Raw genomic sequence first — 15,972 nt, 5'->3', positions numbered from 1 at the left:
TTTTTCCTGCCTTAATAGCAATTGTTGCACATTTGTCATTGCCAAATTGCATTTCAGTGTCTCTGCTAAACTCCTCAGTGCTTTTCAGCAGGGAGCTCAAATCAGCTTTTGTTTTTCAAAACAGTTTTAAATCATCCATGTAGAGCAAATGGGAAATTTTCAACCCTTTTTTAGCCAACTCATAGCCACAGCTTGTTTTGTTCAAAATGCTTGTAGAGCGGCTCTATCGAAAATACAAATAACAGAGGTGACAATGAGTTACCTTGGAAGATTCATTGTTTGATTTCAATTTCAACAAGTTCTTTTCCACAGGCCATCAACTTAGTTGGCCATAGCTTCATGTAAGTCTTCAAGAATTTCTAGATGTTGCTGCTAATTCCAAAAATGTCTAAGCATTTCTCAGTCCATCTGTGTGGAAAACTGTTTTCTTATAATCAGTTGGGGCCATGAACAATTTGTTTGTCTTTTCTTTGAATTCTTCAAAAGAAGAATTGGTCTTGGTTCCTCTTGAATTTTTGCAGGACCCTTTCTGTTCTATAGGCAGCAAGTCCTTGTTTCCTAGATATCCATAAATTTGGTTTTCAATAATGCCTGTAAGTAATTGGTATGTTGTTGACAGGCAAGTGATTGGCCTGTAATTTTCAGGTTTATTTTCCTTTTCTGCATCCTTCTGAATCAAACAGTTCTTCCAGTTGCTGGACATTTTTTACTTTCTGGTGTTTCCAGAATCTGATTCATCTGGTTTGCTAATTTTGCAAGCAAACGTATTAGTGATTTCAACCAGAATCTATGCAGCTCATCTACACCAGGGGCCCTTGAGGTTTTGACCTTCTTTGCTTGTTTTTGCACCATTTCTTTTGCTATGTGAACATCTTCCATTCTAGTCACTTTTACAGTGTTTTCAACCTGCTTGATTCATTTTCCATTCCCATTGTGTTTCTTGTTATTTTCCCACAAGTTCTTCCAAAATTTCAGGCTATTTTCTTTGTTAGGTTTTTCACTTGTGGTAGCACCATGTTCACTTTCAAGGGTCTTATAGAATTGATGCTGATTTGCTCAAAATTGTAAGTTTTGCTGAAACTGCATTATTTGGTTATTATATCACTTTATTTTCTTCACAATAGCTACAACTCTTTGTTTCAGCTCTTCAATTTCCTTGTTTTTCAGGTCATATCTTGTTCTCAGGCTAATTCTGATTTTTTTATTCTTTAGGTTTCCTTACCTCAAAGTCTTCAAATTACTTACATCCAATAGAATTTTCTTTATTTTTAACTCTAGATGGATTTTCCACAGCCTGGAGCTGGTTAGGAGACAGAAGAAGAGAGTTAGGAAAGCCAATTCCCTAGAATCTCCCAGGGTACAGTATATCCATTAGGGTGAGAGTAGTAAAGCTTTGGTCTGGCAAGATTCTATCTATTTGGTGTGAGCAAATAAAGAACTGAACTTTGGCTGGATTATTCTATGTTGTTCTTGGGCTGAGTGTAATATGAAGGAGTTATTTGGTATTTTAAGAGAAGGCAATCAGTTACAAAAATGATTTATACTTGTGATGAAGGGGGAAATCACTTTATTTCTTTTCCTTTACTACGTTATTTTTGTTCTTTTCTATTTTTCTTTCTATTTTTTTTCTATTTTTACATTTCTGCATCTTCCTTTTTCTCTTTTCATTCTTTCAGTTTGTATTAGTTTTTATGGTTTATGATTAAAGATTGTAAGGTTACCTGTTGCAGGCTTCTTTATTTCACTATCTTGAGATACAGTGATAAATAAATCTTTAGTAAAATAACTATTAAAAAATGAATGATCTTAGTAAGGACAAACTGAATCCAGAAGTGGAATTTGTAGGAATCTCAGAAATCTGAAGTCCAGATCAACAAACATCCTGCTCATCAGAGGAAAGTATGACTGATTTTCACTTTTTGCTCAGAATAATTGGGAAGCACCACGGTTTGTCCATTTTGTCACTAATTTTCATTAGCCAGTTTCCAGACCATTTTGCAAAATGAATGAAATGTTTTTTAAGGGTAGAAATTAGCATTTTGCCTCTTCTTATTCCTCTTCTCATCTAAAAATCCAGCAAATCTAAATAAATAAGGCTTTAAAAATGGGACCCACCCCCTTCTTGTGAAACTACAGCTCTTTATTTAGGTCACTTGTGGTCCTCCAGTTGATGAGTCAAGGAAGTTTCTGGTTACTAATTCTGGAATGGTCTACACAGCTATGGAAATGGTTAAATATGGACCAAACTCCATTCTGGTCTTTAAATTATGTTAAACACAAACCCTGTTTCATTTGATTTTTAGATGAAATGCTAAAATATATGTAGATTGGATATCTACATTTTCCATAGTGAAGAATAAAGTATTTCTTGTAGCACATTTCATTTTTATTTCTTTTTTTCATCCTGGAGCACATCTTGGTATAGACAACCACCCTCACTGAGAGATTAAAGATTGTAAGGTTACCTGTTGCAGGCTTCTTTATTTCACTATCTTGAGATACAGTGATAAAATGAAAAAGATCATTCCAAGTCAAAGTAGGAAAGAAAATTTAAAAAGCAAAAAAATACAAATGCAGTATTCTTGGTTCAGGAGATGCTCATCTGTTACACTGATAACATTGTTGGCTGCCAGGGAAGCATTTCTAATGATAGGAGGAGTTTACAGTCACTTTCAAACTTCTTTTCTACTGCAGTCATATGGAAAAACAATATGTTTGGGTCACCAACAGGTACCCTCTGCAGTAATTAAGTATTAGTACAGTATTGGCTCTTTGGGGCTTTTCCTAGTGATTGTGGCAAATACTGCAGTCTTCTCTTTCTGCTTGGCTGCTTCATTCAACATGATTCTCTACTTGGTTGTGTTCCTGCAAGTCCTAGTCCAGGGACAACTCTGTAATTTGAAAAAGCTGTAGCTAATGCTTGCATTGATTAGCTGGGTATATTTTTAGCATTTAAGTAAATCAGTCATGCTTGATAATGATGAGGTCTATCTTTTCAGTTATGGTTTAGGGAAAGCATATTTGGGTTAGTTCAGATCTCTGGATGGTTGGTTTTTATGAAGCTGCTTTTAGTACCTTGAGCATTTGTGCTTTGTGCAGAGTTTCCTCCTAGCGTCATGTGATTGAATGGTGTAAAAATGGAGAGAAGGTGCCTAAATTAAACTGCTGTTCCATTCTTTGAGCTTCAAGTTCTTAAAGTAATGGCGGGATTCTAATGCACGTATGGATTTGCTGTTTTCTTTTTTCTTTTTCCAGTGGACTTTCCTTGCTTATTCTCAAGCAGCAAGGAATTAGATCTCTTCAGTTCCAGTCCCTGAAGCACATCAGTGCTGGGAATGTTTACATAACTGACAACAGTAACTTATGCTACTATCATACCATCAACTGGACCAGCCTTTTCAGCTCACCTAACCAGAAGACTGTCATCCACAGAAATAAGAAGGCCGAGAACTGCAGTAAGTATTTTGCTCATGGTAGATGAACTATTTTTTTTCTCTCTCTCTCTCTGGATATATTGTTTAGAACTAGAAAATGGTGATTAGTTACTTTGTGAAAGATGAAATAATCTAGAAAACTTGCACAAAAGTTCAATATTATTATATTTGTATGATGCATTGGAAATTTCTTAATAAATCTACCTTTTTTGAAAATATTCAAGGGGATAGGACAGTGAAACCTGGTTTGTTGAATTAATGTTTTGATCAACCTTTATTAAGAGTTCTCCCATCCACTTTTAAAACCTATCTTCCTTGAATGCAGAGACTGGGATTTTCTGTCCAAATTGATACAACGCATGTTTCAATGCTGCTAACATTGGATGTTCTTGCTTTGACAATATATGAAGATGCAGCCAATTTCCCCTTAACTTGTGTGTTACTTTTAGAGTTAGAATTATATGATACTGGGAGGGAGGAGGAAGAATGTGTATGGGAATTAATTAGACATAACAACATCGTAGTAGAGTGTTTTGTTTTTCAAGGTTGTTTGAAATAAGAGATGATAAGAAATGGCAGGTCGGAGAACTGAAGGGAAGGTCTGCATTTCAAACTAATTGGAGAATGTGATTCATGACTGTTAATTAGAGGAGGGAATTGTGCTTTGATACTACGTGTTTAGGGGAGGGGAATTCAGATTTTGGCTTTGACCATGTATGTGCCGATGCCATGCTACTTGAATAAAGATTCTTTAAGGTAAACAATGCCTCGAAGTTCTTTGAAGGGTTTCATCTGTCAGAACCATGACATTAAGATGAAATCTACAAATTTTCCAAACTATCTAGGGGTCCTGACCCCCAGCTGCTGTCCCTAGGCTTGAGGGATAGGCTGACAAAGATTCAGGGAAAATTTCATCATGGAGGAAGACAAATTAGCTGAAGCCAGCTTCCTGGCAGCAGCTGCTACCCCAAGGGGAAAAGCAACATCCAGCAAGCCAGTGGAGAAGGAGCATTTGCAGGCCTCCCAGCTGGGAGCAAACACCAAGCAGCTTGGAGAGCTGATCTTGTCAACAGATTGGGACAAGCCCAAAGGAGACTCCAGATGCCTTGAGACAGCCTTGCCACCCTCAGGGGCTTCAAAGGCAGATGAGGTGGAGCTACCATGAAAGGATTCCTGATATCACATTCCCCAGACCAGTGGAGAGCTGCCAGATCATTTGCCACTGAGGACTTGGGTAAGTGGAAATACCTGTCTGCAGCTTGTAGTTAGTCAGTGGAAAATTTGGCAGAAAAATTTGAAGAGCTAGAAGTGAGAAGCGGAGAACAACTCCTGCCGAGAGAGGCCTCCAGCCCCTCTTCCAGACCCTGAAGTCCCCTGCCAGGCCCACAGAGAGAGAGAACCCCTGTCTGGGGCCTGTGCAGCAATGGGGAGTTTGGCAGCCCCCGCAGGTGGAAGTTCAGCAACCTCTGAACTTGCAGCAGCTAATAGAGGCCTTGCAACAGCTTGGGGTGGTGCAGGAGCCAGGAGATCAGCAGCTGGTGGGAGGATGAACACAGCAAGGAGGTTGGTCACCGCCCCCGAATACACAGCAACTGCAGAGGGGCCCAGAGATGAGGGAGATCCAGCAACAATCCCCCTCGGAGGCTGCAGGGGGCCCTACAGCAATTGAAGATAACACAGCTGCTGGCAGGCCAGCAGCAGGGGGAATGGCAGCAACCACCACCCAGGCAGCAACCATTGAGGGGCCTCCGGCAACTCAGCAGGCCAGTACTTCCGGTATTGCAAACACAGCAGGGGCTGGTGGCCACAGCCCCCAAACGTGCAACCCCTGGGAATACACCAGCAGCCAAGGTGGGGCCAGCAGCAACTGGGGGTGCAACAGCCACAGTGGGGACCCCAGCAGCCAATGATTGCTCCACCTTTCAGAGCAACCTTCGATGGGAACCCAGAGAAGCTATTTTTTTCTCAACCAAGTGCACTCTCATTTGAATCCAGGTGCTATGGTTGATGTGATTGCATCCAGCTTAGAGGGAGAGGCATCCAAATGGCTGAACAATTTATATAATGAACAAGCCCCTGAATTGGAGGATCCCCACCTCTTCCTTCTAGGACTGAGAGAAAGATTTGAGGACCCATCCATTGCCCTCAAAGCAGAAGAACAAATCCATAAGATAAACCAAGCTGGCAGGCCTACCCTGAAGTACGTACAAGAGTTTTGCAAGTTAGCCGGTCAGATAGAGAGGTGGCCTGAGCAGTCCATAGTCCATCACTTCAGGGAAGGGTTGGATGACCACCTCTCTCAGGCCTATTGAGCGGTACCTAATCAGCTGCAAGAATGGTACCAGGCAGTGGTAAGTCTAGACATTCAGCTTGCCCGCTATAAGAAGCCTCCCCCACCAGAAGCCGAGCCAAAGCCAGAGCAACCCAAATGGCAACCACCACCACCCCAAAAGCCTCCAACTGCTGTGGCTGCTGAAAGACCCAGGCCACCTGCAGGCTTGTCAATCATGTTGTCGAGTTTCCAACGTATGGGCTTTTCTTTTCTTTTCTTTGAATATATATTTTTTATTTTATTGAAATCATCTACAACTACATCATAACAATACATCGCAGTGCTTATTAAAATTCTTTTAAAAATACAAACATAATAATAAACATTCTAATGATTTAGACAAGTTGCTGTTACATTGTATAATCAATCCTTCCCATAACCATCCCTTTTTGTCAACCATTCATACCACGGTCTCCAAGATAAATAATAATCTGTATCCCCCTTATCTTTCAACAGCATGGTCAAATGGTCTGATTCCGCAAAATCAATAAATTTCTTGATTAACAGATCCTCGGGAGGACTAACAGAATTCTTCCAATATTGAGCCCATAAATCTGTGCTGCCGTTAACAAATGCGACATCAAATACAATGTAGATCTATTCAGATTGTCTGGTTTTAAGCCTAACAAAAACGTCTCAGGAGTCAATTTAACAGAATGTCCTAAAATCTCATTGAACCATATATGAAGCCGATGCCAATATTTCCTTGCTTCGCCACAGGTCCACCACTGGTGGTAATAGGTGCCCTCTCTTTCTTCACACTTCCAACATGCTGGGGACACACCCAAAAACATTTTACCCAATCTAGCTGGAGGGAGATGCCAACGAAACATCATCTTATAAACATTCTCCTTATACGCAGTAGATTTTGTTAGCCTAACATTTTTCTCCCAAATGGACCACCATTTATCACGATCAATTTGGTAACCCAGATTCCTTTCCCAGGTGACCCTAAAGCCCTCTGTAAGCTCATTTAACCCATCCATATCCAATAGTAAAGAATAACATTTTGCCAGCAACTTCTCACTTTTCCCGAAAAGAATCTTATCGAATCCTTGAGCTTCTTTAGTAATCCCTGGCACCACTTTCTCCTTCATAAACCGACTGCAAAGTATGGGCTTTTCAAGTGACTCTGAGGCATTGTTTACCTTAAAAGTCCTAATACACCGGCAAATGCTTGCTCGAAGAAAGCTGGAATCTGAAATCTCCGCCCCTTGCACAATATATTAAAACACAATTCTCCACCTTTCTAATTTTGTCATTAATCATATTCTCCAATTAATTTAAAGAATCAGTTTCCCTTCCGTTAGACGAACCGCCAAAACCATGTCTTCTTTAGAGAGACAAATGGCCCTGAAAATGCATTCCTACTCTTCCCTCCCCCCAATTTTTAAACTAAAACAATACACAAGTCTTAAAGCAATACACAAGTTTTACATATGAAATAGCTACTTCTTCATCTCTTGTCAAGTAGTAACATTCGATGTTAGCAGCATTGACACATGTGCTTCTGATGTGGACAGCAGGGACATTGAGCAGTGAACTGTCCAGTCCCCTACCCCTAACAGAAGAACAGAACAGGACCAGCAGTGAGAAAGAAACCTGTCCAGCAGCCAACGAGAGAAAAATCCAGTGGGATCACACAGGAACCGGTTGCCCAGGTCACATCCTCCACACAGGAGGAGCTTTCTTAAATTAATTGGATCATCTCAAGGCCTATCATCTGCTTTTCATCCATCTACCAATGGGGCTGCGGAATCCGCTAACAAGATGGTAGAGCAATATCTCAGATGTTATTTTTCATACCAATAGACAAAGTGGACTGACCTCCTCCCTTTCGCAGAGGTGGCTTACAATAATTCTGTTCACAGCAGCATCGGCTACACACCTTTCAGAGTAACCACAGGAAAAGAGTTCAGCCCAATACCTGAATACCCTCAGGTGCCCTCCGCTTCCCAGACACTTGATCAATGGGTGAAGGGGTGGGAAGAAGTTTGGAGAAACACAAAAACTGCTTTAAAAAAGACTTCCAAGACCTATAGAAAGCAGGCTGATAAAAAGAGGGCTCCCCAAAGAACATTCCAAGTTGGGGAAAAGGTTTATCTGTCGACTAAATATTTACGCCTCAAATTATCCAGTAAGAAATTAGGACTGAAATTCTTAGGGCCTTTCCCCATCGTAAGAATCATCAACCCCTCACAGTAGAATTGAAACTCCCTAGGCTTTTAGGGAGAGTTCACCCTGTCTTCCATTGCAGATTGCTGAAACCTTTTTGGGGCTCCACTTTAAGACCTCCCCCTAAGAAGGCACCTGGGCCCATTGTAGTGGTGGGTTAGACTCACTATGAAGCGAAACATATTCTTGACTCTAGAATTTTTAAAGGGAAATTGTGGTACTTAATACAATGGAAGGGATACTCATTGTCTGAAGCCACTTGAGTGAAATCTAGAAATGTGAAAGCTGACAGACTCATTGAAAGGTTTTATAAGAAACACCCCAACAAACTGAGAGATAGTACCTAACATATACTTTTGTTTACATTACAGGATCTATCCTTTTTTTAAGGGGGGGAGGCGGATGTCAACACTGCTAATATTGGATGTTCTTGCTTTGACAATAAATGTGGATGCAGCCAATTTCCCCTTAACTTGTGTGTTACTTTTAGAGTTAGAATTAGATGATACTGGGGGAAAGGAGCAAGAATGATTATGGGAATTAGTTAGACATAACAACATCATAGTAGAGTGTTTTTCAAGGTTGTTTGAAATAAGAGATGATAAGAAATGGTGGGTTGGAGAACTGGAGGGAAAGCTGCATTTCAAACTAATTAGAGAATGTGATTTATAACTGTTAATTAGAGGAGGGAATTGTACTTTGATACTATGTGTTTAGGGGAGGGGAATTCAGATTTTGGCTTCGACCATATACGTGGTAATGCCATGCTACTCGAATAAAGATTCTTTAAGGTAAACAATGCCTCAAAGTTCTTGAAGAGTTTCATCTGTCGGAACCATGACAGCATGTGAGGAAGGTGCCGCATGTACCATGTGGCCCTGAAATCTCTGCTGTCACTTTGTCACAATAACAAAACCTGTTTTGTTGTTTTTTAAGTGGGGGTAGGGATAAGTAAAGGAGGAGGCCTTTTCTTATAACTCCCTACACAAAGCAAATATAATTTCTCTGTCCCTGAAAATATTAAGAAGTTTTTTTCAGCTCCACTCCAAATATGCAGAAAGTTCATCCCCATTTTCACTGACTTGCTCTTAATTATTTTAGAATTAAGTGTTTAGAATTAAAGTGTTTTACAAGGCAAAGAAATAAGAATAATAAAATCCATGAAGACCTAAAGGCAGCAATTAAATAATACACAGAAACACTGACAAAAAACTAGTCCTTCATAATAGAGTCAAATCCTCGTTTCTAAAACCTTTTTATCTGTTGGTAAAAGACAAATACCAGATAACACTGCTTAAGCTCTATGGGATCACTGACATCTACAGTGCCACCCCTTCCTGTTTTAAAATGTCAGAGGAGCATAGCAACTGATCTCTCCAGAGATCCAGGGGCAAGTTCACAAAGAAAACAGACAGGGTTTTCAAGGTGATAATCAGGCCCTGACAGTACTCTGAAATGAACTGGTAGCCAACGCAGCCAATTCAATAAATATCTGTGACAGATTCTGGCAAGAAACCAAGAAGACGTCTCAGCCATAGCGGGTAATGCCAGCAATGCTGCTTCTTGCCACTCCAGACGTAGAGTTGTTACTGAATCTGTGCATGGGCTGCACAAGGAAGCCCTCAGTGATCCACCACAGGTCTTCTCAAACCAGCAATACAGCCCAGGGGATCCTGCTAGGGCACCTTTAGCCAAGCAACTGCCTCCATGTTCTAGGTGTTAGCACCTGCTATAATTGTAGTCTTTGCCATGGAAGATATAAGAAGGGTTATTCAGTGTAGCCTCAATAGCATCTACACTGGAATTCACAGATCTTTTTCTTAAATTAGCTGCCTACTGCTTCCCTAAATACAGTTGTTCAAAGGGCACAGTATAAGAGTGAATGTTTCAGAGATTTTCACCAGAAATAGAGGCACAGCATTTTTTTTTTGCCAGCACACAGATACAATAAATCAATATCTTTTTTTAATGAACCAATCCTCCTCATTATCCTTTGACCTCTCATCAGATTTACAATTTCATCTGATTTCTGTGCAGATTCTCTACCTCTAAGATAATAGCTTGGCAGTTTGGGAATGAGGATGGGTTAGAAATTTGGAATTTTAATTTCAAGATGCAAGGGAGCACTTTTTTGTACACTAAGGATTCTTGTCTATGACAGCTTCATTGACATTGCAGTCGCATGTTTGAGGGCTTAGGAATAGAAAAATGGGTTGGTTTAAGAGTCTACAGCTTCCCAACTTATTGAAATCTTACATTGTTTCATCCCATTTCTGCATGAGTTTTTAAAACCTTTATTAAAAAGTCAGCATATTTTTATATTGCTGTTTTTTTTTGGGGGGGGGGGGTTGTATAGATAGCACTGCCCTGCCATATTGTCTTCATTATAATTCTGGAAGGCAGATTAGGCAGGGAAATAGTGAAATAGTGACATCCAGATATGGCTGATCTGCTCTTCCCCTGCCTACTTCATCATCAACACCTTTCCTTGTTATGGCTAAGAGGCAGAGATGTTGAACACTGGTAAAGGTAATAAAATAGAATAGAACAGAACATTAGAAGGACATTGAGGCAGTCAACAAATAAACTGAGTTATAATTATTAGTGACTTTGCATTTATTGGTACCTTATTTTCATTGCTACTGTACAGTATTTGGCTACAAACTGGGTTATATGGATTTTAGAGTCTTATAAAATTAAAGTCATTTAAACGTTATCCATTCTTCCAGGATACTGATGAAGAAGGGTTAGATCTGAGTGTTGTGGATACTCCAATATATATTACAGTCAACTGTTTCCCCAATTCCCCATGAAGAAATATGTACTATATAAGACCTTACAATATCTTCTTGTAATAGTGGTAAAGGCAAAAAAACTATGTTTTAAATCATAGCCCTGAATTTATTCTGTTTTGTTCTCTTTGCATTCAGTACTATTTTTATTTATTTTGTTTTATTATACTTATGCTATGCTAGGTTGTTATGACTTGTGATTATAACAATAACCTTATTTATACCGGAAGATGTGGACAGAGTTATTGTAGGGTAGTTTTTGCAATCTGTGGATTTGGCCAGTGTTCCTCCTGGCTTGTAAAAACTTACCAAAGAAGAGAAGAAGTGAAGCTGGGAGGTGATGAATGTGTCCTTGAGAGACGGTGTGATGAACCTATCTTGAAATTTGATATGGAATGTTCCTTCCTCAAGAAGCCATCACTCCAATTATGCATTTTATTTAACTTGCCCCCTTTTAAGTATGTTATAGAGGAAGTAGAGGAAAGCAACCACCGAAATCCTGAATGAGGAAGATTATCTTCTAGACAGAGTTCATAAAGTGTATTGGTTGCATCCAATACAAGATGTCAATTACTGTATGTACCCATCACTTTATGGCATGAATCATTATTTTAAAACAATCTGGATCATCTATCATGCCTGCCTAATACATTTTCAGCAAGAGAGAGTACTATAGGTTCCCATTCCCATTCCCTTGGGGGTGGGGCTTGGATAATAACATTTTATGTTATGTCTACTGCATGAATATTTTGATGCTCTTTCTGTGTTTGTGTGTATTTTAAGTGTGTGTGTGTGTGTGTGTGTGTGTGTGTGTGTGTGTGTATCCAGGTGGGAAAGTGATTGATAGTCTCTTTCCTGAAATAAAAAAATGGGAGACACACAGCAGGAGAATTGTCTAGTATCCTAGGAGGACAGGATTGTATATCTGGATTGTATATCTTGCAAAATATTGCAAAATTTCTTCAGTCCAGACAGGATTTGTAAATTTTATATTATTTACTTTTCTATGAACAAGTTCATAACATTATTTTCAATTTACTATAATTTGACTGAAATTTCCAAGTACTGAATGTGGGAATTGATATGTGCTAAGTGTTTGACCTACCTATGCAGTTTTTCCTTGTTACTAGCTGTGCAATTCAGTGATCTGAAAAGAAGTAACTTGAATTTACGGAGGCAAAAAAACCCATCAATACCATTTGCTTCCTTGTTTTAATTATACTTCGAAGTGCTGAGTTTCCACAGGCGGACCATTTAGATGTAAATTAATTTTGCAAGTCCATACCTTGACCTCTTTTAAAGGAGGAAAATCTGGATGGGGAAATTTCATCATGAATCCTCTTTAGCAATACTTTGGTGTCAACAATATTGTGCATGGGAGACAGTAGAAAATAAACACAATACTCAGTAGGAAGAATTCTTAATTGGAGAACTCATTAGATGAGTCTAAAGTTACCTTTCAGCAAAGTTTTTCCCAGCTAGCAGAAGAAAATTCAGAATTAGTTGCTGTATCTAGCTAATAATCTTTTTCATGAATTCTCTCTTGATTTATAAATTTGTCTACAAATGGCTAATTTTTATGTAGTGAAATAGATGGTCTCAACTCTAAGCAAAATAAACTGTTGCTTCAGTAAATATGTAACTTTTTTCTCAACTAATGTAAAATATATTAGTTAAAAATAAATATATTAATATGGACAAATTAAACAGATCCTAAGTGCTTTGTGCTGCTTTATCACTCCTGTTTTGGAAAACCTCAGCATTTTCATAAATACCTTCAGTCAATTAAATTTATAAATCTTTGCAATCTAATTGACTGTATTCCTGCTTGTTTAATTAACTGAATATTATTGTTGTGGAGCTTCATTTAATAAAAGAGACTGACAAGCTGAGCTAAGAATTTTAATAAAATATTATTTACAGCTTTATGTAGGGTTTTTTTGTCTTAGTTGGGAAAAAAAGTTCTAGTTTAATTTTCAGACACTATTTAAAGAATTTCATCTATAAAAATATTTGTAAAATACTATGTAAGATGTCTCCATGTGTACGCATTATTTTATAATGTAGGCTATTAAGAAATCATGTTGCAGTGACAACACAATCAAAGAGAAGAAATTGATTTCACTAGATTTTCCTCCTGGATCTCCCAATAAGAACTTGGATCCTTGTACTCTACCTAAAATTATTTAGAATGTTATGGGTGCTGTCTCACCATTTTTACCAGCAATATGTGACATAACATTCTCATAATGTAAGATAGCCAACAGTGAATGGTCTAAGGTTATGTGGGTGGGAAGTTGCTTAATGATCATTCAAAGTTGTGATAATTCTACCTGGTGGGTAGTTACAACCCAGATTCAAAGTTCCAATGGTTTCCCTCCTCCCCCCCTCCCATCTTATGACTGTGTTTTGAATGCTTGGCAGTCAAGTCACATTTTTGGCTGTTTGCAGTGTCACATGACAACATTTTATAACAGTTTTGCAAAAAACAAAAACCACCCAGGCATTTACTCTGTTTTTTGGCAAAGTTGCCCACATAGAGAAATCTTTTTTTGTTTAACTGGGGCACTCACTTAACAACTGCAGATTTGCTTAATGACTATGGTGATCCACTTAACCATTACTGCAAAATATGTGATCAATCCATTTTACAACCATCATGAGTTACGACTCTGATGGACAGGCTCCAAACAGTATGTGGTTTATTCTGTTGATGCTAGATATCCAGGAGGTGCTTGGAGAATTTTCTGTTCCATCCACCAAAATTGGGTTGCTAGCTTGGGTGATATGTAAAGGTAAAGGTAAAGGTTCCCCCACACATGTGTGCTAGTCGTTTCCGACTCTAGGGGCTGGTGCTCATCTCCGTTTCAAAGCCGAAGAGCCAGCGCTTGTCCGAGGACATCTCCGTGGTCATGTGGCCGGCATGACTAGATGTCAAAGGCACATGGAACGCTGTTACCTTCCCACCGGAGTGGTCCCTATTTTTCTACTTGCATTTTTACATGTTTTCGAACTGCTAGGTTGGCAGAAGCTGGGACGAGTAACAGGCGCTCACTCTGTTATGCGGCACTCGGGATTCAACCCGCCAAACTGCTGACCTTCTGATCGACAAGCTTAGCGTCCTAACCCACTGAGCCACCGCGTCCCTTTTGGGTGATATGTACACAGAGTTAAATGTGGCATTAAGTGCTGTTTTGCTTCAGGCAACAAAATAATCTTAAACCAGTCTTGACATAAAGTATCAATGCTTTTGTGATTCATCTTAGATAGCCCAGCTGATACTGTTCTACCCACTTACCTCCTTGCCTGATTAATTCTCCATTTGACAAGTGTTGCTAAACAAATAATAAATTTTTGTGTTTCATTTGAACTGGCTTTTGGAGTATGGGAGAGGCTGTGAAAATGGATCCTTAAAACATGTGACATTAGTGTACTATTACATTCTCAACCTATCGTTTGCTTTTGTTATGGAGACTAATCAGGAAAAGATAATTTTCCCCCAATTAGTTTTAGAAAACTTGGGTCTTTTTGGGTGAAGACGATCCTTTTAGCCACACAAGGAGAACCACAAGGAATAACTTGATAATTTAAGGACAAGGATTTTTTTGTTTGTGGGCTTATTTTACTTTTTAAAGGCATCAATTCTTCTAGTTCATCTTCAGTCCATTCTTTGTTCCACATGTAGGAATTTAAACTCTTACCAGTAAAATACAGAAAAGCATGCCCCAAAGAATAGTGATTGCAAGAGAAGACCCACGTTAGCCATTAATTTTATTAAAAGTCATAAGCTTTCATGAGCAATACTGTAGATATAAGTCGCAAAAGTGTGTGCACTGTAATCAAATGTTAATCTGGAAAGGTGCTTACAAGGTTTTTCTGATTTATGGAACATTACTCAAGCATCTCAGTAAAGGAAAATAATATGAATGAGAATTTATTTTCCAGATTAAATATTCATCTGATTTTTTTAAAAAAAATTGGGATTTTCTGAAGAGAATCATTTGAATCATAGGGCTGGAAGGGACTCTGGAGGTCTTTTAGTCCAACCCAGCCCAAGGCAGGAGACCATATACTATCCTGGACAAATGATAGTCCAAACTTTTCTTGAAAACTTCCAGAGATGGAGCACCCACAACTTTGGGAGGCAAGCTGTTCCATTGATTAATTGGTTCCCACTGTCAGGAAATTTCTCTTTAGTTCCACTTTGGATCCCTCTTTAACAAGCTTCCATCCATTGCTTCTTGTCCTGCCCTCAGATGCTTTGGAGAATAAGTTGACTTCCTCTTCTCTGTGACAGCCCCTCGAATACCAGAAGACAGTTATGCCTAATCCTTCTCTTTGTTAAACTAGACATACCTAGTTCCCTTAGCTGTTCATTGTAAGATTTTGCCTCCATACCCTTTATCATCTTTGTTGTTCTTCTCTGCACTCTGCATTCTTTCTAGGGTCTCAGCATCCTTTCTGTATCATGCACATATCTCACTAGTGCAATATAAGTACTACTATCACTTCTCATGATCTCTTTTTTTTATTAAAGAGTTTTACAAAAACAAAATTTTACAATATATCCCCAAATCCCTCCCACCCCAAACCCACCCACTTCCCCCCCACTTCCCAGAGCTAAATACAGGATTATAGTTACAATAATCATATTCTAAATAAAAATTATGCATAATATACAATTAACCAAATTCATAATGCGCTTTAACTCTCTTTTAACATAACTACAAACAACGTACCAATAACAATATCCCACTAAAATCTACTCATAAGCTAAATTGAACTTTTTAGTCCCATATTTGTTTTGAATATAATTTATCCATCTCCTCCAAACTGAAATATCTTTCCTGTGAATGATCCTTCAAATAAGCAGAAATCTTAGACATTTCTGCAAGATTCGAAACTTTAAACACCCATTCTTCTACAGTGGGCAAACTATCCTTCTTCCAATATTGTCCCACCAGTAACCGTGCTGCCGTTATCATGTTCAACATCAAGTTAGTTTCTTTAACATCACAATCTACAACAATGCCCAATAAAAACAATTGTGGGGAAAACTTTATCTTTCTCTTAAAAATCTTTTGAATGTTCCACCAAATTTTAATCCAAAAAGCTTTTATATTTTTACAAGTCCACCACTCAACAATTGAGTGAAGGGGCAATGTTACTGCCCCTTGAGGAGATGCAGAAGCCGGAGGCCATGGAGCAGAGTTTGGCATTAAAGGAAGATCTAAAAGAA

The 15,972-nt window shown here is 38.8% G+C and overlaps 1 protein-coding gene across 2 annotated transcripts in view; it reads left to right on the top strand.

Moving 5' to 3' along the window:
* The window catches only part of ERBB4 (erb-b2 receptor tyrosine kinase 4), a gene marked incomplete at both ends in the record, with an annotated part of 1,101,913 nt that overhangs the window by 845,311 nt on the left and 240,630 nt on the right, over positions 1 to 15,972 (top strand). For both annotated transcript variants that reach the window (XM_083354418.1, XM_083354419.1), the window contains one exon: positions 3,256 to 3,455. In XM_083354418.1, the coding sequence (XP_083210544.1) occupies positions 3,256 to 3,455 (200 nt within the window). The remainder of the gene's footprint in view (positions 1 to 3,255; positions 3,456 to 15,972) is intronic.

This window comes from Vipera ursinii (assembly GCF_947247035.1).
Source record: "Vipera ursinii genome assembly, chromosome: 1".
Lineage (NCBI taxonomy): Eukaryota > Metazoa > Chordata > Lepidosauria > Squamata > Viperidae > Vipera > Vipera ursinii.
Note: the sequence above shows the minus strand (reverse complement) of the source record. Positions and strands in the feature narration are given on the sequence as shown.